Here is a 23,768-nt window from a genome sequence, read left to right as displayed (position 1 = left end):
TAAAAATGCTTCCTGACAATGCCTTTCAGTTTTTTCTCATTGGTTTACTTAGCAACAAATTGTTGATAATCGACCAGGGGCTCCAGCTCGCCTGTGCGCCTGCTCCATCCATCTTTCCAGAGAGGAGAGAGAGAGAGAGAGAGAGAGAGCGAGAGAGAGAGAGAGAGACACACACAGAGCTGGGTGAAGGGGTCTCTTTTTTCCAGGGCCTGGTGGAGGTGGCCACCTATAGCTGCAGGACAGTCCAGGGCACAGGCGGAAGCCCCTGGCTAAAGCCCTCCTTCCAGGTTGGGGACCCTCGGCGTTCATTTGAGGAATTCTGTGCCTGCTCTTCAGGGCTGACCCACTTATCACAGAGCACGTCTTTGACATCCTCATCTGCATGCTCTGGCTTTGGCCTTCCCCTGGCCTGAGAGGCTGTCCCTCTCTCCTCCTTTCATCTAACTGACTTGTTCTGCAACTCACAGCTCCACGGTCCCTGCTCCATTTAGGGCTTGTGTACCCCAAAGAGGTGGTACAAGTTGAAAAATTAAGTTTGAGATCCAGAAGGGGTTAGATAAGACCCTGCTTCACCAGTTCTATGTCAGCTGCATTCGTTTGCTGGGAAGTTCTGGTCTTCTGAGTGAGCACTGCGTTTGGGAGGAAACGCTCCAACACAAAAGAAACCTACAGTATTTGGGAGGAAGTTGCATAAGTGGAAGAAGAAGAGGGAGTTGGCGTGTCCTAAATGCTAAGTTCACAGAGCTGGGGAGAAGCAAGCGCCTTTGGGACAGCTTCTGAATACGAATAGGAGACATGCGCATGTGTGTGCACATGCGTGTGTGTCTGCTCTTGCCAGCAATCGAGCTACTAATTTAGTGGGCTCATCTTTACAGACACTCACTCACCAAGGAGTGTGTGTTGGGGAGTTGGGAGGGGGCTTTCTTGAATTTAAGTTCTTCTCTGGATGGAGAAGAGAGAACCATCAGGGCTGGTGTGGGGAACAGGCAGGAGGAGGAAGGAGGGAGCTGCTAGGTGTGGAATGCCTGTGAGCCACTAGGTGCCGATGAATATGACTGACCCTCCTGTGGGGCAGCATCAATCCCCTTGATAGGAAAAAAAATGAGGCTCGCAGAGGTGGAGTCACTTGGCTCAGAACCACTCAGCTGGTTGTGGTGGGGACAGGTTTGGAGCCAGGTGTTTTCCATGCCAAGCCTCTACTCTGCACACTGCACACATCAACCCTGTCTGCCACATAAGGGATGCTGCGGTATGAGAGTTTGGAGTGAGGACCAAGAGGCATACCCTGAAGGGCTCACCGGCTCCCATGGTCCTCTCTAATCACATGAGCTGTCAGTACTCAGGCACTGTTAAGTAGCCTCCTCTCTGATCTGGGTGTAGACGCCCACCTGTACCCATATCCACTGGGTATCTGTGAATAGTCCCCAAAGGACAGGATCAACTCCTTCCTTCATGGGAGAAGCTTCTTTCACTTATTATTGTGTAGATAGTGGCTGGTTTAATCGTATTTCCCTCTTTGCACTGGCTACTAGGAATCTCAGAAAAAAAAGTGTATGTAGAATATGGCTCAAAGCACTCGGTTTTTAATACTAACTCTATTCCTTGTTTCACTTTATTGTTCTCTTTTCCCTGACAGTCTCATTTACTTATTTTTTCTTTTAATCTCTCTTGTATTACATATGCATTGGAAGCCATCTTGAAAACAGGCAGGGCACACATAAGTAATCATGCCTCCCACTTGCAGGGGATGTGGCCCAGGCATCTCTGGGGGTCTCTTCCTCCAGCCCCTTCTGTCTAGTAGAGGCCCTGGAAGGCTCAGCATCCTGCATGGCCTGGGCTGTGCCCTGGTTGGCCGGCTGCTGGGGTTCAAAGGCTTACGTGCACCAGCTGCTCCTGGGTGTCGTACTCCTTGGTGCAGTCTTCCCAGTGGCAGTTGGTCTCATAGATGACCACCTCAGCCTCCTGCTTACAGTCATCTCTGTCCAGATCTTCCTTGAGGTCAGCGAGCTGCTCCTGGGAGAGGGGAAGGGCATACCCACATGAGCTGTGTCCAGACACCTGGCCCTGAAAAGAGGTCACTGTTAGTCCCATGCATGGACCCTGGGCTGTTACAGGTGTGGATGCAAGTATGTGTGCACACACACAACACATGCGTGCGTGCACACACACACACACACACTCATCAGCCTTTTTAGCTCCTTTCCTCAACTCAGCCCCGTCCACAGCTCTCCTTGTCAGATGGCCTGTCCTGGGGCCCTTCCTCCTTTCTCTCCAGTGCCCACTTGTCATCATCAAGGTGTTCTGTCACACCCTGGGTCTACTCCAAGCCAGGAGAACCGGAGAAAGGCGGGGTAGGGACTTTTGTCTATTTGGTTTGATTTCTGCTGCGGGGAACCAGTTTTCCCTGCCACAGCATTGCCAGTTTTCCCTGCCAATGCTACATCTGCATTCTTGTACGACAGGGAGGATCTGAGGCCCTCCTCATGAATACACAGTGAGCTCGAGGCAGCCTAGATCTGGACTTGAGTTTCCCAACCACATTAGGGCCCATGTGGCCATTTTAATGAAGGAAAGCCCCCTGAGACATTCTTTCACCTGATCATAATGCCTGAAATTCCCTCACCTGATCACAGGTACCTGAAATTCCCATCAAAACGGACAAAGTCTTTTTCTCTCAAACTAGCAACAGACTGAGAATTAACCCACAAGACCATCCCTACCCTCACTGATGCTAACCAGGGGCACCCTCTGAGCAGAGGACATGAGGACAGGCAGGAGGTACCTGCCTGGGATCTGGGCACAGGGAGAGGCTCAGATACCCCAAGTAGTGACAGAAAGTCCACAGAGGGCCTACAAGGGCTGTCAAGGACTCCCCAGTATTCCACTGTTCTGCTAGGCAGGCTGGGAGCAAAGCCAAGCAAAGAGGCAGATGCTACCAAGACTGGCTTCACATTTCAAACTCTCTCCAAAAACAGCAGGAAAATGTTGTCTTTCAAAATAGCCTCTGGGGAAAACATGTATAGTCAGGCTCAGGGGGATGAAAGATCTTGCCCCATAGTCAAAAGGCCTAATGCCCACTGGCTCCAGGGACTCAGTGAGTGGTGCCACAGCCGCCCAGGTCACGATCTCAGTCCTAGTGCTGAGTTCCTTTCTGGGAGTGGCAGAAATTAGCCTCAGGACGCCCTGCTGTCAGTGGAGACTCAAACCCCACCTGACTTTCCATAAGAGCTGCAAAGACCTCTTCCAAGAAGGGCTCCTGGTTGTTTCTCAGAGGATCTTTCAATGAATCCACTTGTTCCGAACAGGAAAAGCAACAACATGTCATACAATAGCTCCAGGGGCTATACTGGGACCAAATCAAAGGAAGGTGTGGGAGCATTTACTTTCCAGACCTTTAGCAACGGGATCATCTGGGGGCTGTCGGGGTGAGACCATGGGGAGAGTGGACCAGAGGGCCTCCTATCACCCTCTCCACTCTTTGAGAAAACCTGGAAGTCAATTTATTATTTCTACCGGCTGCGTGCCCTGGTCACTCCAGAGATTTGGAAAGCTGATGGATCACGCTCCAATCAGAGGGTAGCACAGAGGCAGGTGGGGCCTCAGGGTTGCACTGGGCATCACTCTAGCCTGCAGTTTTGAGGGCTTCAGTAGAGAGGGTTCATTATGCTGCATTTTCTGCCAATAGAGAGAAAGCCCAGCCATCCACCTTACAAATGAGTCAGGGAGTCCTTGGTCAGTGAATCAGGACACTGAGTGACAGGGGACAACCTCCTCATGATAAACAGTTTTCCTTGCACTGACACGTGTGCAGAGCCAGGCTGGACAGGCAGGAGGCCCTGTGTGGCCCACCTGGGTTGGAGGGCGGGCATAGGGCCCTCCTGGCGTGTGGCCATGGGGCTCCCAGGTGCTCAGTGCCTGCCTGCCGGCCCTGTCCTCACCATCCTGGCGTGTTTGTCTTCCCTGGATATGTGCCGTCCTCATCAATTTCATCGGCCCCCGATGATGCTCGGCCTCGTGGAAACCATGCATCATGCTGAGACCGGCTTTGGTGTCAGCAAGGGGAGAAGAATTTGTCACCAACCCCTCTGTTTGCCTGACAATAACAGGAGCCAATATTTCATGAAAATTAAGTGCCCAGAGCATGCCTGATGGTTCACAGTTTTGATAACGGATGGTTGGCAGATGCAGGAGAGATGGAGATAGGAGGCCCCTGAGCATCCTTGGTGTCCAAGCTGCGGCTTCTGTAGTAATGGATGAAGACTGGGCCACCGTGAGAGGACTTGGGGGACCAGGAGCTTATTTACCAGGTCAACAGGCACGGCATGCCCTTTACAAGACAGGCCCCTGCTCCAGGAGTGGGGGCTGCCTGCATGGTGTCTTGGAGCAGAAGAATAAGTGGCAAGGTTTCCAAAAGGATCAGCGCAGGGTCAGGGCCACACGACAGGCCTGTACTGGGCTGTGGGCTGCTCCCCTCTTCTCTCCCCACTTGAACTTGTCCTATCTTCCCCACTCACCACACCACTCACTGACTCAAATGTGCATTGAATCACTGGAAAATACTATGTCAGTGACTGCACACTTGCGCAAACCCTAGTGGCATGGAACCCAGTCAGGCCCTTCTCCCACAGTGCCACCTCTCCAAAGCTTAGAGTGCAGACGGGGAGACAGGTGTGCACACAGCACATGCCCTGAAGTGACCTCTGAGCTAGGCTGGGTGTATGGGCCTGGAGCTAAGTCCTCTTACCCAGGAGAATCAGGGAGGGCTAAAGTGGCAGCGAAGGAGCCAGGGTGGGGTAGAGTTCCAAGAGTGAGAGTAACCTAGAGGGGCCTGAGTCATTCCGGGGACGTGAGCAACTCAGCCAGGCTGTGGCTGGTGCTGTGCACAGGTCAGGTGCGGGGAGAGAGACAGATGCAGCCTGAGATGCAGACAAGAGGGATGGCTAGGCAGAAGTCCATTCATTCGCTCATGCATTCATTCACCATGTGTGATGGGAATGTATGTCCAGGGTGTTGGAAACACAGTGGTGAGAGAGTCACAGCCCAGCATTCCCACCCAGTCCTCCCTGGGTCACTCATTCATCCATGCAGGCAGCCAGCCATCCGTTCACCACCAAGCGTACAGCCCCAAGGCAGCCCACAGGCCTGGTCCTAGCTGGAGGAAGGTGGTGCGGCTGGCAGCAGGTTACCTGCGTCAGCGCCAGAGGGGAGGCCGGCCGCAGGCCCTCAGGCTCGGTCTTGACTTTGCTGCGCTTGTGAATGGCGACAGGGTTGACGGTGCTGCTGACGGCCGACTCACTGCTCTGCTTGTTCTGAGGAAGGGTGCAGAGGACAATCTGTTACTCAGGGGCAGGGCAGGGATATCCCAAATTCCTTTGGACTTTACCTCTAGGATCTCTCCGCACAGATCATCTGGGCTAACCCTGTGTTTAAAGTATCAGAAAGAGAGTCCCCCTCCTGCCAGGGGCACATGTCCTGCTATAGGAGAGCACCCAGACCTGGGCATGCCAACCCCCATCTCTCCATCTCCACCTCCCCAAGACCTCTGGGAAATGGGAAAGAGACCTTCTCTTTGGAAAATGCGGGGTGCCCTTGCTCCTGTTCAGGCTCAACTTCTCAGCCCTCCAGAGCAGGGGACACTGTGGGTCTGAGAACAGGGCCTGGCCAGCCCAGGGCATAGGGGGCCAGAGCCTGGTTCCTCAGGAGAAGGGGCTAGAGCGGAAGCATCAGGTGATATTTCCAGAGCTGACACCCACTGTCGTGGGGAGGCTCTGGGGAGCCACCAGGAGCCCTGGGGTGGAGAGGGAGGACATTCTGGAACAGAGGACTCTTCTAGAGGACATGGTGTCCTGTCTTCCTTCCAAGGGTGTAGCCACATCCAGGCTCTGCCATTTGCCGGTGGGTGGCCTGGGATAGTCCCTTCACCTGTGGCATCATCGTTGTCAGTGCTCCCAGGATCAGAGCCTATGTGGGCTCTGCACACATGAGCTTGTTTATATACACAGTGACCCCACCTAGGCGTCAGGAACCCCACTTAGCAGATAAGTTAGCTCAGGCTGCGAGAGGGAAAGAGATTTGCTGCTTTTAGGCGAGTTAGGATCCCAAAGATGGTCTGACTGATGCTAAGGCCTGTGCCTTTCCATGTCCTTATCTGTGAAAGAACACTTCATTTGCCAAATAATAATGGTACCTAGGATGTGCCAGGCACCGTACTAGGATGTCCAGGGATGCTCAAGGCCCATTGGAAGGGTCGAATGAGGCAGTGTGTGAAAGCCTGCTGTAAATGCACGCTCTACAATGAAACTGCAGTGTTATAATGATTCACTCACCCACCCACGCCATGTGCTGTGCACGGAGGACCTCCACGGTGCCAGGCCCTGGGAACTCGAGGCTTTCTCCATCTACTCATTATGCTTCTTGGACAGGAGACAGCAGAATCAAGAAGCTGGGAGCTTCCCATGGACTGAGCCCAGGTGTCGCCCTTTCCGTAATGTGGCCTCTGCCCAGAAGGTACCCCAGAGGCCAGAATTGAGCCCAGAGGCCCTCCACAAGTTCTTAGCATGAGCTGGCAGTGAACAGCCCTCAGCGTCCAGAGGAGTACCCAGTGGCCATCCTGGCCCCTGCACCCACCTACCTGGTTGGTGTCACTCAGACAGTTGCTGCTGCTGCTGAGCTGGGTGGGCGTGGCATTGACGGAGGTGAGGGCCATGGGCTGCTGGGCCAGGAAGGTGGGTGAGGGCTGGATCAGGGGTGGTGTGTGTCCAAAGGCTGACCCCAGACCCCTCTGCTGGCTCAGAATCTGCTGGTAGGCCACGGGGTTGATGGGGTGGGGGAAGGTGAAGGCTGGGCTGCAACAGAGAGCAGACAAGGAGGTGGGGGTCGGGGGTTGAGGGCTCTGTTAGGCTGACACTTCCTGGACAGAGAGAACCTTGTGCAGGGGATAGTGATGAGCATGTTGCTAGCCCTACCATCACTGTGGCCTCCTCACTCAAGAACCAGCTGTGGCTTCCTACTGTCTGCCACTCACCTTTTGTGATCAGCTCCCAAGTTCTGCCCCAGGATGCAGCCTTCACCCTTGGCAGGCTGGCCCCAGCAGAGACCAGGCTCCATCTCATCCCCATACCCCGGCCCCTCCACTGCTGTAATGATACCTAAATGCATGCCGGCATCACTGCTCCCTGACCACGTGAAACCCATGAGGGCTCTGAATCCTATTCTAATGGCCCCTCATCCGGGAATCATGCTCTGAGCCCTCCAGCTTGCATTATCCTCCCCTTCTTACTGCACTTCTAGGCTCTGTCACACCACGTGCATAAGAGCCACCCTTCACACTGCAGGATACCAAGGAGAGACTGGTGACCCCTGTGGTTGAGCCATAAAAGACACTGTGGCTTCCTCCAGCTTCCTCTCACATCACATGCTGCAAGGTGGGCTGGGACCCATCTGCCATGTTGTGAGGACACTCAAGCAGCCCTAAGCAGAGGCTCACAGACGAGGAACAAAGGGTACTGCTGAGAGCCCTGTGCGGGGGCCATTCTGGCCCAGCCAAGCCTTCAGCGGGATGAAGCACTGGCTGACAGCTTGACTGTGGCCACCTGAGAGAGCCAGAGCTCAGGCCTGTCTCGAATTCCTGACCCTCAGAAATGGGGTGAGATAACAATTGTTTGTGGTTTTAAACTGCTACGTGTTGGAGCAATTCGTTAGGCAGCAAATGATAACAAATACACTTGTTATTCCTTCCATCTCCAGGTCATTGAAACAAACTCTCCTGACATTCCTCACACCTCCTGGCCTCTCCTGGAGGCGCTGGGGAGGCATGTGAGTTTCAGTCAAGCCGGCTGGGGTCTCAGTCCTCAGACAGTCTAGAGCCACACAGAGGGGAGAAGGGTGGCTGGTGTCAGTGAGGTGTGGGTATGCCACGATGCGGCTACAGAGGGAGGCCTGCTGGCAGCTCAGAGGCTTGCTGAGAGTACGGGCCATGTCAACATCACATTTTGTGTGGTCTCCAAGGTTGGCCAATACTTGGCTGCTCCACCAAATTCAGTGAAATACTAGGAAAACCATCTTCGACCTCAAACACCTTTGATTTCACATTTGAGTCATTCATGACAGGCCTGGTCCATGAAGATGTACTCAGATATGGACTTATTTCAATTTGATCACTATTGGTTTTGAATTCATAAAAAAGGTGCGAGTACGTGGATTCACAAATGCCACTAGTCCTGTCTTTCTCCTGGGGTCAAAAGCACCCACTGAAAAGCCAGCACCTCCCCACCGGGCCCTCAGCCCAGCTCCGGTTCTCAGCCCTCTGCTTGCAGGCGAGGCTCACCTGAGGGCGCCTGCCGACAGGTGCCCGTAGGAGCCGCTGGCTGCCGAGCTGCTTCGGGAGTTGTTGATGTAGGCCACCAGCGAATTGGGTGAGGTGCGGATCATCCGCTGCAGGTCCAGGCTGGCGTCTGAGAGTGGGGAGATGGACAGCGCCCGCTTGCGGCTCAGTCGGGGCGTCACCCGTGGGCTGGAGAAACGGGACACTGTGGGACAGTCAACACAAGACATATCAGCATCCCTGGGGATGGGGGGCGGGGTGACAGGTAGGTGGGGGACAGGAAGAGCCTGCGAGGATGGTTTAATGGGTATCCCAGCTAAGCCGACTTTCCAGCTGTGGGCTCTTGGGCAGAGGATATCACCTCTCGGCCTCAGTTTGTTGATCTGTAAAATGGACTGAGCAGCGCAGGGTGTGGTGAGGACTGGAGAAGTGCATGTAAGGTGTCTGGGCAAGTGGATATGAGCAATGAACATAGGTGCAGAGACCAGGGCTGGAATCCACAATGCTTACCTCATGACAGGAGTGTGCACGAATCGTAAGTGAGCAGTTCAGTGGCCTCTCACCAAGTGAGTCCACTTGGGAAGCCAGCCCCAGGTCAAGAAACAGGGCTTGGCCAGTGCCCACAGGCCCCCTGCACCTTCCAGCCTAAGGGCAGCTGCTATCCTGGCTTCTAACACACAGCTTAGTGTTACCGACTTTTGAGCTTTGTGTAAATGGAATTTTAAATACTCTTTTATGTCTGGCCTCCTTCATCCACTTGGTCAGTTTGTAAGATTTCTCCATGCTATTGTGTGTGGCAGAAGCTTGCCTGTTCTCACTGCTGTGGAGAATTCCATGGGGAAGAGAGTGAATGGAAGTGAGTGCTCCAAGGTCATGGGTCATGTTGTACCTGAAATCACCACTAAAATGCCCCCTGATAGGGCATTTGCCAAGCAGAGGCATGGATGGCGGCCCCCAGACTCTTCGCGACGCCTGGGCCTTTGGCTGTCTCTCCAGAGCCTGCTGAGCAGCCTGCTGTAACAGGGCAGGCAAGACACGAGAACAGGGCAGAGAGAGGCATCCTGACACAGGCAGGTGCTCTTGCACACTGAGGTCCTCAGTTCTAAAGTTGCCTGAGCCTCTGGGAAGCTGTTGCTTTGAATGTGCACACCACATGCATGCAGGCACACATGCATGCAGGTGCACACACCGCCCATGCATGCACACACTTGTGTTCACCCACATGCAGACATGTGTACACATGCATATGCACACATACATGTGGACACATGGCTATGTCCTCAGCCCTCACCAGCTGCTGTCACACACCTACATAACTGCGGAAGGGAAGAGGGCTTGCCCCAGACAAGAGTACCCAGCACCCCAGGGTCACAGGCTCTTCCACTGTGGTTCCTGACTGCTCCCCCTCACGGTGCCCCCATCAGGATTCTAGGTCTCTGCCCTGCACAAACGGTGGCCTAGAAATGGTCTGACAACACTGCCCAAAGGCTGACTCCAGACCCCTCTGCTGGCTCAGAATCTGCTGGCAGGCTATGGGGTGGATGGGGTGGGGGAAGGTGAAGGCTGGGCCGCAACAGAGAGCAGACAAGGAGGTGGGGGTGGGGGGTTGGGGGCTCTGTTAGGCTGATACTTCCTGGACAGAGAGAACCTTGCCCAGGTGATAGGGATGAGCATGTTGCTAGCCCCACCATCACTGTGGCCTCCTCACTTACGAACCAGCTTGAGGATGACTCTCCATAAACCAAGCTTCCCGCCCTGTCCAGACCCTCCCAGAGCCAGTCTCCTCTTTTTAAAGGGCTCTAATAGTGCTGACCACCAGGGCTGGCGTGAGGCGTAAATTAGGTGATGCGTGAGAAGCACCTGGCCCACGGCAGGGCACAGTAAATGCTTGGGCCTGTCCTTGACTTTCTGGACACCTGCACGGAGCAGCCTCTTCTCATGTCCCGCTGGCCACTGCCCACCCATCCCTTCCAGGCCTCCGGGTTCCCTGTGGGCTGGTAGTGTTGCCCGTAAATGATGCTGGGGGTTGCTTAAGCACACCCATGTCAGTGCTTGGCTGTTCCTGGGCTTATGATAATTGCTTTCCTCCCTTCTGCCTGCTCAGACCTGCTGAGACCCCGCCTGGCTGCCCCCTCCTCCAGGCAGGCTGCCCTGACTGCAGGGTCTGGCTCCGTGGGCCTCCTGCTCACAGTTCACACAGCCTCTTGGTACTCCCGAAGCTTTCCTGATGGCTTTGACCGCTGACCTTAGGGCCACTCTGAAACATGCACGTGGCAGTTCCTCGTCTCCACAGGTGCAGGAGCACCAAGGGCAGGGGGTGAGGGCCTATGAGCCTCTGAGCAACCCTACTCCATACTCACCAGTCCCCAAGAAGGCTGCGTGAAGGCAGAGCCCACACCCACCTACAGAACAAGCCGAACGCCCTGGGAACCATGCTGGGCCCCGGGGGCAACCATGCCCGGCCCAGCCCCACGCTTGGCCACAACTCTGAGGAGACCTAGGGATCCCTGGGGAGGTTCTTTCCGGCCAGGCCACCAGGAAAAGCACCTCTCCAAGGCATGGAGAGGACAGAGGACATCCAGGACCGCTGGGCTGAAAGGGGCTTCCAGGGTTTTCTCTCCTAACCGCCTCTTCCATGGGATGAGGGGAGGAGTCTTAGGCCACAGAGGGGAGTAGACAGCCAGCAGCCTGGGATGAAGGGACTCTGGGTAGAGGGACGGAGACCTGGACTGGAATAGTGACCTGCAGTGGGGTGAAGTGGGGGCTGAACACTGGCTACCCTGCGCTGGGGCCATAAGTCAGCTGCATGACTTGGGGCAAATTGTTTTATCTGTCACAGACTCGGGGTCTTCATCAATGACATCAGCATAAAACAAGTCCCCTGCCAGCTCTGGGGTTGCTGTGACCCAATGGGATGATGGATGGGGAGGTGGCCTGGCCACTCCAGAGTGGCCGCAGTTGAGATGCTCATGTGGCCCAACACTTGGCATACTTTATTTTCAACAAGAAGAGTTAAGTGATGTTAGGAAAGCTCCCAGTTGGAAACGAAGTTGAGTTAATCAGAACATTCTTTTCTTTTGACATCCTTGTCAGCTAAACTTTCTGCTTTCGCCGTTTATTCTATTGGGCTATGAAGACTGGGGTTTACAGCTATTTTAGTAAGCAGAGCTGCAGCGGGTACACAGAAGACGCTCCATAGATGCTTCTGGGGATGCCCACTTGCTCTGACCCCACAGAGGGGCCAGGGCAGAGCAGGTAACGCACTTAGACAACTCCTTTCTCTTACACCAGGAAGGATCCTAGGCCACCCGCCTGAGGACAGAAAGAGGCAGGGAGGCCCATGAAGCAGGCTAGTGAGCAACCACTCTAAACAGGGATCCTGGAGGGCAAACAGGGGCATCCTGGCTGGAGTGTGCCCCTCTGCTGCAGCATCTGCATCCAGGCTGGAGTGTGCCCCTCTAGTGCAGTATCTGCATCCTGGCTGGAGTGTGCCCCTCTGCTGCAGCATCTGCATCCAGGCTGGAGTGTGCCCCTCTAGTGCAGTATCTGCATCCTGGCTGGAGTGTGCCCCTCTGCTGCAGCATCTGCATCCTGGCTGGAGTGTGCCCCTCTGGTGCAGTATCTGGATAAATGTCTGCTTCTGAATTCTTATGCAATTAATGACCCAGTGACAGCCACCGTTTAGCGACGCTTAGACCCACTGACTCATTTAACAGCTATCACCATCCTCCAAGCAAACCAGATAAGCAGCAGATAAACAGCAAGGCAGTTACGCTTGGAGGTTAGTGACTTGCTCAAGGTCTCAGAGCTACAGAGGCAGGATTTGAACCTAGGTCCAAAGGAGCCCTGGTGTCTGGACTTTTCTGAGGACTCTGTGTCCTCTCTGTCCATCTTCAGAGAGGCCAGCAGAGGCCCAGGGCCAGGAGGACGTCCCCTCCCACAAACAGTTTTCGACCTCCCACTTTCAGTGGCTCTGAAGAGTGAACCTTCTCAGAGCCAGCTGCCTCCTCGTCCTCTCCTCCTGTCCTCAAAGCAGCTCCAATTCAGCACAGCCAGCCCCACACTACTGACCTGTGCCTGGACCAGCTCTTCTACAGCACGTGCCTGCCACTTGCGCAGTGGCAGAGCGGGAGACCCGGGAGTCGGCCTTCCCTCCTCCCCTCCACCACAACGGAGCCCACTTATGTGTGGGCTCATGAACACCTCTCAAAATCTCTCCTTTCGAACTCCACCCCCAGCACAGCCCACCACTCACTTGGATCATTCTGGGGCCCTCAGCTAACAGCTATCCAATCCACAGTACTCACTGCAAAGACAGAGATTTTCAACTTGGAAATAGGATTATGCCCCTGCCCTCTCCCCAAAACTTTCCAAAAATCCCCACTGCTATTACAAACAAGGCCTAGGCAGTGGCCCTGTGGAATGCCCTCACTCCAGCCACCGGGGCTCCTTCCAGCCCTTCCTCCGTATCACCTGCACAGGGACTTGCACGTGCAGCTTCCTTTGACTGCGGCGCTGTCTCTGTTCAGACCTCAGCCAAGTCATCACCTCATTTGGGATGCCTTCCCTGACCTCCTGGAGTTGGGCAGATTTTTCCTACGCTCAGGTCTCTCTCTCCAAACAAGGGTAGGGATGAGCTTTCATCCACTGTGCGGTTATCTGCTTGCTCCTGTCTTTCTCACTATGCATTAGGGACCCAAATCCTTTTTCCCACCTGACCATACCCAACACTCGAATACAGATGGCACGGCCGTGAGCCCAGTGGGAGATGCCAAGGGCTGACCCACGGCACAGACAGGACATGTTGAGGAAGAACAGATTCACAGTCACCTAAAGACAGCACTTACTCAATGCTATCATCACATGTGCTAGGACTCCTCCAAACTTTAAAATGTTAAGTAATCTTCATGACTGTCCCATAAAGAAGGGGCTGTTATGCTCATTTTACAGAAGACAACACAAAGGACACTAAATAACTTGCCCAAGGTACAGGGACACCAAAACCACCTGCCACAGGGCCTATGCCCAGGGTGCAGAGGAGGAGTGGTGTCTCAGGGGGCAAGGAGTATGACTGCAGGAAGGGACAGGGAGGGCCCCCCCTGCATGGGAGGGGGCCTCAGGTGGACACACACACACACCCCTCAGGTGGAGACACACACACCCCAGGTGGACACACACAGCCCAGGTGGACACACACCCCCCAGGTGGAGACACACACACACCCCAGGTGGACACACATACCCCAGGTGGAGACACATACACCCCAGGTGAAGACACACACACACACACCCCAGGTGGACACACACACACACACACCCCAGGTGGACACACACACCCCAGGTGGAGACACATACCCCCCAGGTGGACACACACACACACCCCAGGTGGACACACACATATACCCCAGGTGGACACACACACACACACCCCCCAGGTGGACACACATATACCCCAGGTGGACACACACACACACACACCCCAGGTGGACACACACACACACACACCCCAGGTGGAGACACACCCCCCCAGGTGGACACACACATATACCCCAGGTGGACACACACACACCCCCCAGGTGGACACACACACACCCCAGGTGGACACACACACACACACACACCCCAGGTGGACACACACACACACATACACCCCAGGTGGAGACATAGCCCCCAGGTGGACACACACACACCCCAGGTGGACACACACATATACCCCAGGTGGACACACACATGTACCCCAGGTGGACACACACACACACACACCCCAGGTGGAGACATACACCCCCCAGGTGGACACACACATATACCCCAGGTGGACACACACACACCCCCCAGGTGGACACACACACACCCCAGGTGGACACACACACCCCAAGTGGACACACCCCCCCCATGTGGACAAACACACACCCCAGGTGGACACACACCCAGGTGGATGCACACACAAACACACACACGATGCAGAGGCACACAGACAGCCTCTGCCACCGTCCCTGTCAAGCCTGTCACTTTGTGGCTTCCTTGGAGCACATTTACTTAGCTTTCGTGAGCCTCTCTTTCCCCATCTGTACAATCACGGCAGTGTGGCTTGCTTCGCAGGGCTGTTGTGAAGACACACACAGAACACCAAGAATAGCGCCTAAAACCCAGCAGGCATTCCAAAATGAAATTGCTAATGAATGTGGCTTCTTCAAGGGCTAGGAGGACTGTTCCAAGGGGCAGGGCAAGCCTCCAGTCAATAATAGAGTGAGGGGCAGCAAGTCTAGGAAAGATGATTGGGCCACGCAGCAACACAGCTGTCATCAGACACTCACTCGTCGGCTTGCATTCGGTATCCTCTCAGCTTCTGGGTTCTTATTTACTGAGTCCACTCCCTGTCAATCCTCACTTCAAAGGAAATTCAAAGAAAGATGCCAAAGTGAATTCTCTGAAAGGCTCCTATTACTTCCAAACTGAGTGGCAAATGCGGTAATGTGAGGGGAAAAACCATCTAACACGATATAAAGTAAGAAACACACACATCTTCGTAACACATTTTTAAAAAAAGATTCTGCTGCTAATATTTGGATTCCCACCCTCTCGTGTGCCCCTAACAAGAGGAAACAGGCCAAATCTGACAGTGATATTCATCTCTGTTATCCCCGTCTCTCATGGGAAATATGTTTATTAATGCGCCTCTTCCCTTGATAAATTACTAAATAGAAAGAAAAGCCTGGCACTCATTTCCCGTGGTTTCTCCTGTGATTTATGACCAGGAACATGGAGTATTCATCTGTGGATGCGCCCGTTTTAATGTCGGTCGGCCACGGGTGACTGGCCACCTGCCCACCCTCACCTGGGCGGACGCCGACACCACCTGCCTCTGGACCTTGCTTCACCCACTAGCACTTTCTGTTGCTCATTCCTGTGTTTATTCACTGATCCATCCCCCTCATGCAGTGCTGAGAGTATGCCAGGCATTGATTGGACATCATGGGGACTCCAGGCAGGGAAGCCTCTGACCCTGCCCTCATGGAGCTCACCATGTAGGAGAGAGATGAAGACAGTACTCTGAGGCACCAGTCAGGATTTGCAAAGTGCCATCTAAGCAGGATTATTCTAGAGAATCCCAAGGTACTCAGGAGGGAGATCAGTGCTTTCCCTGAGGCAGTGGGAAGGGCAGGAGATACAAGAACAGGCCCTGGACTCAGGCAGACCCAGGTTCCAACGCTGCCTGCACACTCTGAACTGGGTAGCTTTGGGCCAATCACTGGTTGCCTCATGCAGAAGATGGGCTACCAGCAGCCACCCCAGGAGTGCTATGGGCTGATAGCCAGCATGTCATCTATACCTGTGGGTGGACTTCCATGGAGGAGGGGCTGGGAATCCCCCCAAGGCCTGCGTGCCCAGGAGCCTGGACTAAGGGGCAGGAAGAAAGAGCATCATCTTAGCACCAGCTCCCAGGAGCCTTCTCTGTGCCAGATGCCATCCTCAGCCTGGGGCTGGGATGTGCTGTCACCAAGGCCAGCAGGACACAGCCTGGTGGTGGGGCTCGGGTACCCTGAATCCTCACTGGCTAAGATGTGTTCCCTGCATAGCCCAGCTCCCTCACCCACCCAGATATTTTCTGGCTCGCCAAGGAGATGCTCTAAGGAAATCTTGCCTGAGGACCTTAATGCCCCCACACCTAGCCATCCACAGTCCTCTCACCCCCTCTGATGGGGGAGTAGCAAGAGTTTGGGCCATGGAGCAGAGAGGCTCAGAGTTGCCAGGACCATGGCCTAGCTAAGTGATGAACACAGAGAAACAGGCTGTGCTGCAGGCTCCTCACCATGAATCGGCTTCGTGAAGCTGATGCGGCAGAACAGTCTGTGTGGGTGTACCAGATGACCCACAGACACTGCTCAGCCTGTGCCTGTACACAACAGCTCCACCACCTCATGCAGGGACCTGCAGTCTGGCTTCCTTTGCCTCGGTTCCCCTTCCTGTCTTGGGCTAGGCAAGGGATCCCTGCCTGACTTGGGCCTCTGGCAGCCCCTCCACCAGCTCTTCCTGCCTCTCTGGGTTTGATCAATGTAATTGGTTTCTGAAAACCCCCCGGATCCACAGGCAGCATAAAGAACGGGCGTCAGAATGGAGGTGACATCCGAGCCAAATTAGTGTCAATATGACAATAAAATGCATGGCTTGGAGGAAGTATGAGCTGTAAACAGACAACATTTCAATCGGAAACAGCTCAATCTTCTCAATGTGGTGGAGGCGGGAGGGGGTGGCTGTTCTGTTGTTAAATCACCAATATTCAACAGCATAACATGAGAAAATTCCATTTTAGGGCCCGGGTGACAACCGGTGAATTCCCCGCTCTCCAGGGAGCCGCTCAGCAGAATGATGACCTTGGTTCCCTGACTGGTTCTCTATCACCTTCCCACGCAGCAGCGCTCCTGTCTTCCTGCTGTAAATCAGGACCCCGTTAAGAACAAGAGGAAATGGGCCTTCACCCACCACTGGAAGACCAGGGAGGGTGGGTTTTCATCAGAGCCTGGGAAATCCCTCTGTCCTGCCAGCACCCTGGCCTCAGTGCCCCAGGAGGAACGCAGGTTTGGCTGTTCAATCCCACAAGAGTGTCATAGAGTCCTCTCTAGCTTCTGGCCTTTCTTCCACCACTGCAGTGTGTTCCCAAACGTAGGGCTACACACGGCCCAGATGAGGCTATTTTAGGTTTGATGGAGACAGAGACAGGAACATCCTCCTCAGACAGGGATTAGATTTTTTCATTTCAGGAAAAAATACATTGTCCCATTTCAAGAACCATTTATTTAACCCCAAAAGGTGAGTCTGTTAAAAAATATTATTAAATACACAATTGTGCAGGTGGCACTCAGCTAAGGTAAAAATTGGGCTGGTGGTTTGCAAACGGGTATACTGGGGACAAGGCCCTGCAGGATGAGGACCCACATGGAGTTTCCACCCACCTCTCCCTGCTCGCCCTGCTGCTTGGCAGATCCCTCTCCATGCCTTGGCTGGACATTCAAAGCCTCTGGAAAGTTCTCTCCTGTACAGTGCTCCCTCCTCTGGGACCATGAATGAAGGTGCTGAGAAAGGAGGCTGGGGTAAGAGGGCCATCAGGTCAGGACAGGTATTCCTGGTCCCGCCCGGGAGTGCACACAGGGCTGCACTGGAGCTCAGGCACCAGGAAGGCAGGGCGTGTGTGCTGCTCATGATGCGTTGCGTCCCTAGACCTAGAACCCACCTGCTACATAGAAGGTGCCCAGTAAACACCTGCCGAATCAACCAGTGTGTGTGCATGAGACACAGAGACAGAGAAAGGCAGAGAGAGAAGGCCTGTTCTCCTTGGCTGTCCATGAGCTCTCCAGGCCCCCTGCGCCTGCACAGAGCTCACGTGCTCAAGACGATGTGTATGGGGGCTTCCTGGTGTGAGCACATATTCCTCAGAGAGAGCCAGGCCCCTTCCACAGGTCTCCTGAGCTGCACTGCTGGTGCCAGGGATGGTCTACACAATTTTCTCAGTGAGAATTTGGGCAAAAAGAAACCTACTGGAAACACTCAATCACATTCTCTGCTGGGTGGTCTGGAGCTTTCCGGGAGGGACCGGCACAGACCCATGGAGCAGGCACCCACCGAAAACACCTCCCTGGCTCCCATGGTTCACGGGAGGGGAGGGGCCGGGGGACACCCCAGAGACAGGTCCAGCCTCAGCCGCCTGGCCGAGAGCGCTGGTGTTGTGTTCAGCGTCTCCTGGAGACATACATGAGAAACCGTCCACGCAGGCGTCGGAGCTGAGTGGAAGTGTAGAAAGCATTTTTAAAAGTTGAAGTGAAGGTTCTGGTTCTAGTTGAAACTGGTTTTGGAAAAAATGTATTAAGTAGCAATAAAAACTGGGACAATCCTGGACTACTCTGATTTTCTTGGATTGTAACTGGGAACAAAGGGAAAGAAGTCATCTGCTCCTGAAATCCATGGATAGGAAAAATGTCCCCACGCCCACCCCATGCTGGAGCCAGAGAAACCGATATCCCTGCTCAGGCCAGCTCTGGAATCCGGTGATGCTTCCCCACTACCCTCGCATCCTGAAGCCAGATGTGTTCCCAAGGTGGAGGCGGAGAAGGCACGGCGGGTGGGGTGTGAGGAGTTAACCAGCAGCCACTGGAGGGCTGGGAGCTCTCGCGCCCACTGCTGAGCTCACCTCTGCGCTCCTCTGCTGCTTCCCAGATGCTCAGCCCCAGGGGCTGCCAAATGCTGAGTGCCTGGAAGGCAAAACCACTCCCTAGCCCCTTCCAGCCCCCTGTGAGCCAACAGCTACGTTCCTCGAGTGCTTCCTTCCTTAGCTGGAGCGTCTCTTTACATTCCAGGGTCTTTTCTAAATGCCATTCACTCATTCACTTACTCACCCAACAAACACAGAGGACCCGCTCCTTGCCAGATGTGCTCCCAGACCTGGCGGGGCCGGCCATCTGGCCATATGTAAGGAGATGTCCCAGCCAGTTCCAGTTGGGGGCACCTTGAGTCCCACTAGCACAGTGGAGCTAGGTGGTGGCTTGAGAGGCCGGGAGCTGGATTCTTGTGGGGTCTCAGGAGAAGGCCTACGGCCCCATGCATAGGACACTGTGCAGGGACGAGCTCAGGGAGGTATCTGGGGACCTGCAGGTGGGGCAGTGTATGGCAAGACCACAGTGTGCAGGTGGGGAGAGAGGAGCTGGAGAGGAAGGCCTCTAGACGGGGGTTCTAAAGTCTGAATTTTATCCTGAGGGGGCTAGAAGGGGCACGGACCGATCACAGGATGGCGGAGAGGATAAAGATGGGAATGCTGGATGAGCAGCAGCCATGGAGCAGTGCTATGAGGGTGACATGTCACTGGCTGGCCCGGGAAGGGTGACATGCCACACTTGGAGGCCTGGGGGACAGGATGGGATGGATGGGAGATGGCAAGGAAAAGGTCTGGGAGGACCTGGACCTGGGCTTAGGCAGCAGATGGACAGAGCTGCCTACAATGAAGACAGAATCCTGCAAGAGGGAGTGGATTTAAAGAGGGAAAGATATACTGGTGGAAAGAGACCTGCACCAGCATTATTCCAGCACCTGCTGTATGCCAGGCACTGGGCCAGGCTCACACGTGCCATCTCAGTCAATGTGTTTAATCCACACAGCTCGCAGGGCTTGGGATCGTCATTCCACAGCCCTTCAGTCCTGTCACCACCTCTGAGCCCAGCTACCACAGGGAGGACACCGTGCAGCCAGGCCTGACCCAGGCCTGCCCTGGAGCTCGCTGTACGACTTCTCCCCTCTGGCTCTGGCCCAGCTGCTCTGGGCTGAGCCCAAGTTCACCTGGCCTGGCTGGCCCTCCCTGGGGCCAGGGCTCATGGTTGGTCAGGTGCATGTGCTGCTGGAAACTGCAGCCCAGGGAAGGGCAGATGGTGCTGGTAACAAACAGAGCAAGGCTTGGGGCAAGCCTAGATGTTGGGGAGCCCATTTGCTCATCTTAGAGTAAGGAGCATATTTCTAGCCTCAGAAGGTGGCTAAGGGAGTTACATGGAAGAATGTGTGTAAATGCACAGAACAGAGGCAGTTTGCATTCCAATTCACTGTCTCTCATGCATGCACATACACACACACACACTTACACACACACAGCAGACGCTCATGCTGCAAATCACTGGATGACTCCTGGCTGCCTGGCTTAGCCTTTCCTGCCCTGTGGGGACACCTGCCTCATCTTACCTCTCTTGGCCATGGTTTACTCTGCCTCGTCCACTTTCCTATTGTCCTGATGCCACCCTCAGTCCCTTGGAAGAAGGGTCCTGCTTGGAAGAAGCTGACATTTGGGTGTGACAATTTGCACATGATCCTTCATGCATTCGGTTGCTGCTATTAGGTTTCTAATATTGGCAAGAAGCGTGTCTAGCACACAACTTTCTCTCAGCACCTCTGACACCTCACTGTGGCTCGTGGGAGCACCATGTAGGGCTGCTGAGAGGAGACGGGAACAGAGCACACGGACGTGTGTGTACTCAGAGGGACGTCAATGTCCTACAGAGCCGAGAGGTGTTGTTGAACATCTGGATGGTGTGCTTAACCCTGGACTAAACACCATGCTGGGAAAGGCAAGGAAGAACGGGACAGACACAGGGACCAAATTCTGGTGGCATCACTGAGGCATGTTATGGCCTCCCATCAGGGCCTGGTGAGGACCACATCCATGAGGGGCCAGCCTCGGAGGTCAGCCGCCCTCTTCTCAGCAAAACTCTTCCTGGGAAGCAGGAGATGCTCAAGATAGCTGAGGAGGCTGCTGTAAGTATGAGGTGGGCCAGGCAAAGAATGAAGTAGGAGCCAGAGGAGGGAGCTGTCCCAGTGACTGAAGGGGGCAGGGGAAAGCAAAGGATAAGGCTTCCAGGGAGACTTCCTGGAGGAGGTGAGATTTCAGCCAGGCCTTAGGGAAGTGAAGGGTTCTCCTGGAACAGAGCCCTGGGGGAGGGTCAGGGTGAGCAAAGGCGGTAGCCCACCCTGAATCTCACGGCCCTGCCTGGTCCCACGTGACTTCCCACCAGCCGATCCCCAACCTGCTACAGGCTGAACGGCCCTGCAGACACCAGGGCTGCTCCTGCAGAACGGTCTCCCTGCCGTGGGCTATCAGGGAGTGAAACCACCACCCCAGGCAGGGCTCGAGGAGGCTGGCTCTGCAGGAGGTGCCTGCCTGTCCCCAGCGGTGGCTTCCGGCTCTACTGGCTGCCCTGCATCCCTGTGCGCCGCCGGCCAGGGCTCCAGGACCTGCAGGTGGAGTGGCACTGACTAGGGGATGAGAGGGGGTGCTGAGCCTTCCACCCCCTCCACTATTCCCTGAGACAGGCTCCATGCTGACCCCAGGGCTCATGGTGAGAGGGTCACAGGTGTCCCTCTGAAAGCAGCTGTGAGGATGGCATTTGGTGGGTGGGAAGGACTTCGTGTCTAACAGGCACCAAAAGCATCATCTACCCAGGATACCTGACTTCCCTCCCTTCTATGAGGGCCCCACCTATAGCCTCCCAGATCAGTTACTACTCCATCCTTCAAATGCTCAGGCCCGAGACCCTGTGGTCAACTTCAACTCCCTTCTTTCTCTCAACTCTATATTCTAGCTGGGAGCACATCCTGTGGTTCTACCTTCACGGTCTTCCCGAGACCTGGCCCCTTCTCCCCACCTCTACTAACTAGACCTCCTGCCTCCATCTTGCCCCCAAATCAATTCTCACATGAGCACGGAAGGAGATTCCTTGTGTGAGTCAGTCAGCTCTCTTTTCTCCTCTGCCCAGCCTCATCTCCAGTGAAAGCCAGTCTTTTCTGAGGTGCACTGGTTGGCAAGACCCCACTTAGAAACTCTGGCCTCACCCCCACTCCCACTCCTCACAGCTGGCACTGGCCTCCTGGCTGTTTCTTGAGCTCGGCAGGCTCACTGCTGCCTCAGGCCCTTTGCACTGCAATTTCCTCTGCCTGGAGCACTCGCCCCCAGATTTCAACTTCCCAGTGAGGCTTCCTCTGACTTCCCCATCCCAAACTGCACCCCACTCACCCAGTGCTCACTCCCCTGCCCCTGCTTTGTTTCCCCGGTCCATTTGTAATTGGCTACTTTCATATGTAATTCCTAGAGCTGCTTAGCATCTGTTTCTCCCCATCACACTGTAAGTTCCAGCTTCATTTGCTGTGGTGTCTGTGATGCTTACAATGCTTCCTAGCCCGTGGTGACTCAGTAAGTGTTGTCCAAAGATTCAGTGTCTATGGACAGCCATTCTGCAAGGCATCAAGGTACAGCCCGACCTCTCCTTAAGGGCCCTCGTCTCCAAAAGAAACAGTGAGTGACCTTCTCAGCCTCAAGAGGGGACCTGCTAGCCCCATCCTCAGCCCCTCGGGGCCGTCACTCACCGTCCACTGGGTTGAGGTAGTCGTGGAGATGGGGTGCGCTGGCAGCACCCCCGCTCTGCATCAGCAGGTCCCCGTAGGGTGCGGGGTGGCCTGCCACGAGGGTCATCTGGTGGTAATAGTCTGAGGGGGTGGTGCCTGGAGCAGGAAGGCCGAACAGTCCCCTCTCCTTAAGGTGCTCCTGGGCCACTGTGGGCAGAGGGGAGAGAAAGAAGCCGTCAGAACCTGGCACTGGCTGCGCCTTTTCCTGCCAAAAAAAAAAAAAAAGCAAAGAGAAATGCACACCTGGTGTGGGGGGTTCTCTCCTCGGCACTTTCACCCGGCTGCCCCACTGTCTGCACTGTGCTGGGCCTGGCTGGCATGAGCTGCAGTGTTGCTGCTGAAGGAGGCCCAACTCCGACCTCCATACTCCCCCATTTCATCAGATTCATAAACAATCTTTCCCTACTCTGCTTCCATGCCCCTCAGAATCCCGGAGCTCCAGGTCAACAGGATCCATAGTCCAGCAGAGTCTTCAAAGTTAAAAGAAGGTGCAAACAGAGGCACCTCGGCAGCACGCGGCTGGGCCAGGTCAGTCTGTGCCTGAACATTCAGGGTGAGATCACTGTCAGGGTGCCAGGCCTGGCCAGATAAAGTTCCTGGCCTGCATACATCCTTATCCCTGCAGCGCAGAGCTTCAGGGCTGTCTGCTTTAACCCTGAGGTCAGCCCTGCCCAGGGCTTAGGAAAGAGGCAGTGAGGATGAAATTCAGAGCATCCGAGGGAGGCTGGCCCTCAGCAGGATGGTGTCAGGAAACGAATGGGAGCTTGGAAACCTAGCAGCCCCATCGAGAGTCCACAGGTGTGCAAAGAGGGCAGTCTGAATCTAGGAAGCAAGCTCCTAACCACTGTGCACTGCAGCCTTTCTGTTAGCAGTCTCGACACATTCCAAAAGAGTTCTCTTACGTGCTTCACAGAAACAGGAGACCGGGCCATGGAAGCTGCCATCCTCCTCTGCCTCCTTCTGGCCATCTCCTGTTGCATCTCCCAAGAGTTCAGGCCTCCTGCCAGGCTGATCGCCCACAGCCTCTGCCTCCATTGTCCATGCCCAAAGTTCCCTCCCCTACTCCTTCCTGCCTACCCACCTTCCCTCAAAACCTTCCCTGGAGATCCCATTTGACCCCAGTCACGCATGGTCTGGCCAACACCGCCTCGGATCACCGATGAGCTTCCAAACCTCACGCGGCAGGCTCTGGGGCTGGTACCGAGCAGGGCACACAGGACTCGAATTCGGACCTCCTGCCAGCTGCTCTTGAGCCTAATCTGCCATCCTTGGTCACTTAGTAGCCCAAGGGCTGATGAGGCCTCGGAGTACCTGGTCTACTTCCTGTGGGAGCCAGGGCCATGCAAATGAGCCAGGTCCCTGCTATGTCGTGGGGCTGTGGGTGGGTACGTGGGTGTTCCAGGAGCTACCTCAGTGTCTATCTTGAACTCATGCATAGATAGCATGGTGCTCCATTGGTCGAAGGCCTCTCCTCCAGGGGCAGCTCTGTCTCACCACCCCCAGCTCCTTTTTAAATG

General features: G+C 54.9%; 1 protein-coding gene across 1 annotated transcript in view; it reads right to left on the bottom strand.

The window, feature by feature from the left end:
- GLI2 (GLI family zinc finger 2) overlaps window positions 1–23,768 on the bottom strand; it is a 259,657-nt gene that overhangs the window by 15,570 nt on the left and 220,319 nt on the right. The window contains exons 5-9 of the mRNA XM_010376433.2: window positions 22,213–22,398; window positions 8,327–8,528; window positions 6,632–6,845; window positions 5,187–5,309; window positions 1,879–2,013 (exon numbers count right to left, since the gene is read on the bottom strand). Of these exons, the coding sequence (XP_010374735.1) occupies window positions 1,879–2,013; window positions 5,187–5,309; window positions 6,632–6,845; window positions 8,327–8,528; window positions 22,213–22,398 (860 nt within the window). The remainder of the gene's footprint in view (window positions 1–1,878; window positions 2,014–5,186; window positions 5,310–6,631; window positions 6,846–8,326; window positions 8,529–22,212; window positions 22,399–23,768) is intronic.

The sequence above is a fragment of the Rhinopithecus roxellana genome, chromosome 14 (genome assembly GCF_007565055.1).
Source record: "Rhinopithecus roxellana isolate Shanxi Qingling chromosome 14, ASM756505v1, whole genome shotgun sequence".
Taxonomy (NCBI): domain Eukaryota; kingdom Metazoa; phylum Chordata; class Mammalia; order Primates; family Cercopithecidae; genus Rhinopithecus; species Rhinopithecus roxellana.
The sequence above is the reverse complement of the archived record's forward strand: the minus strand, read 5'-3'. Positions and strand labels throughout refer to the sequence as shown.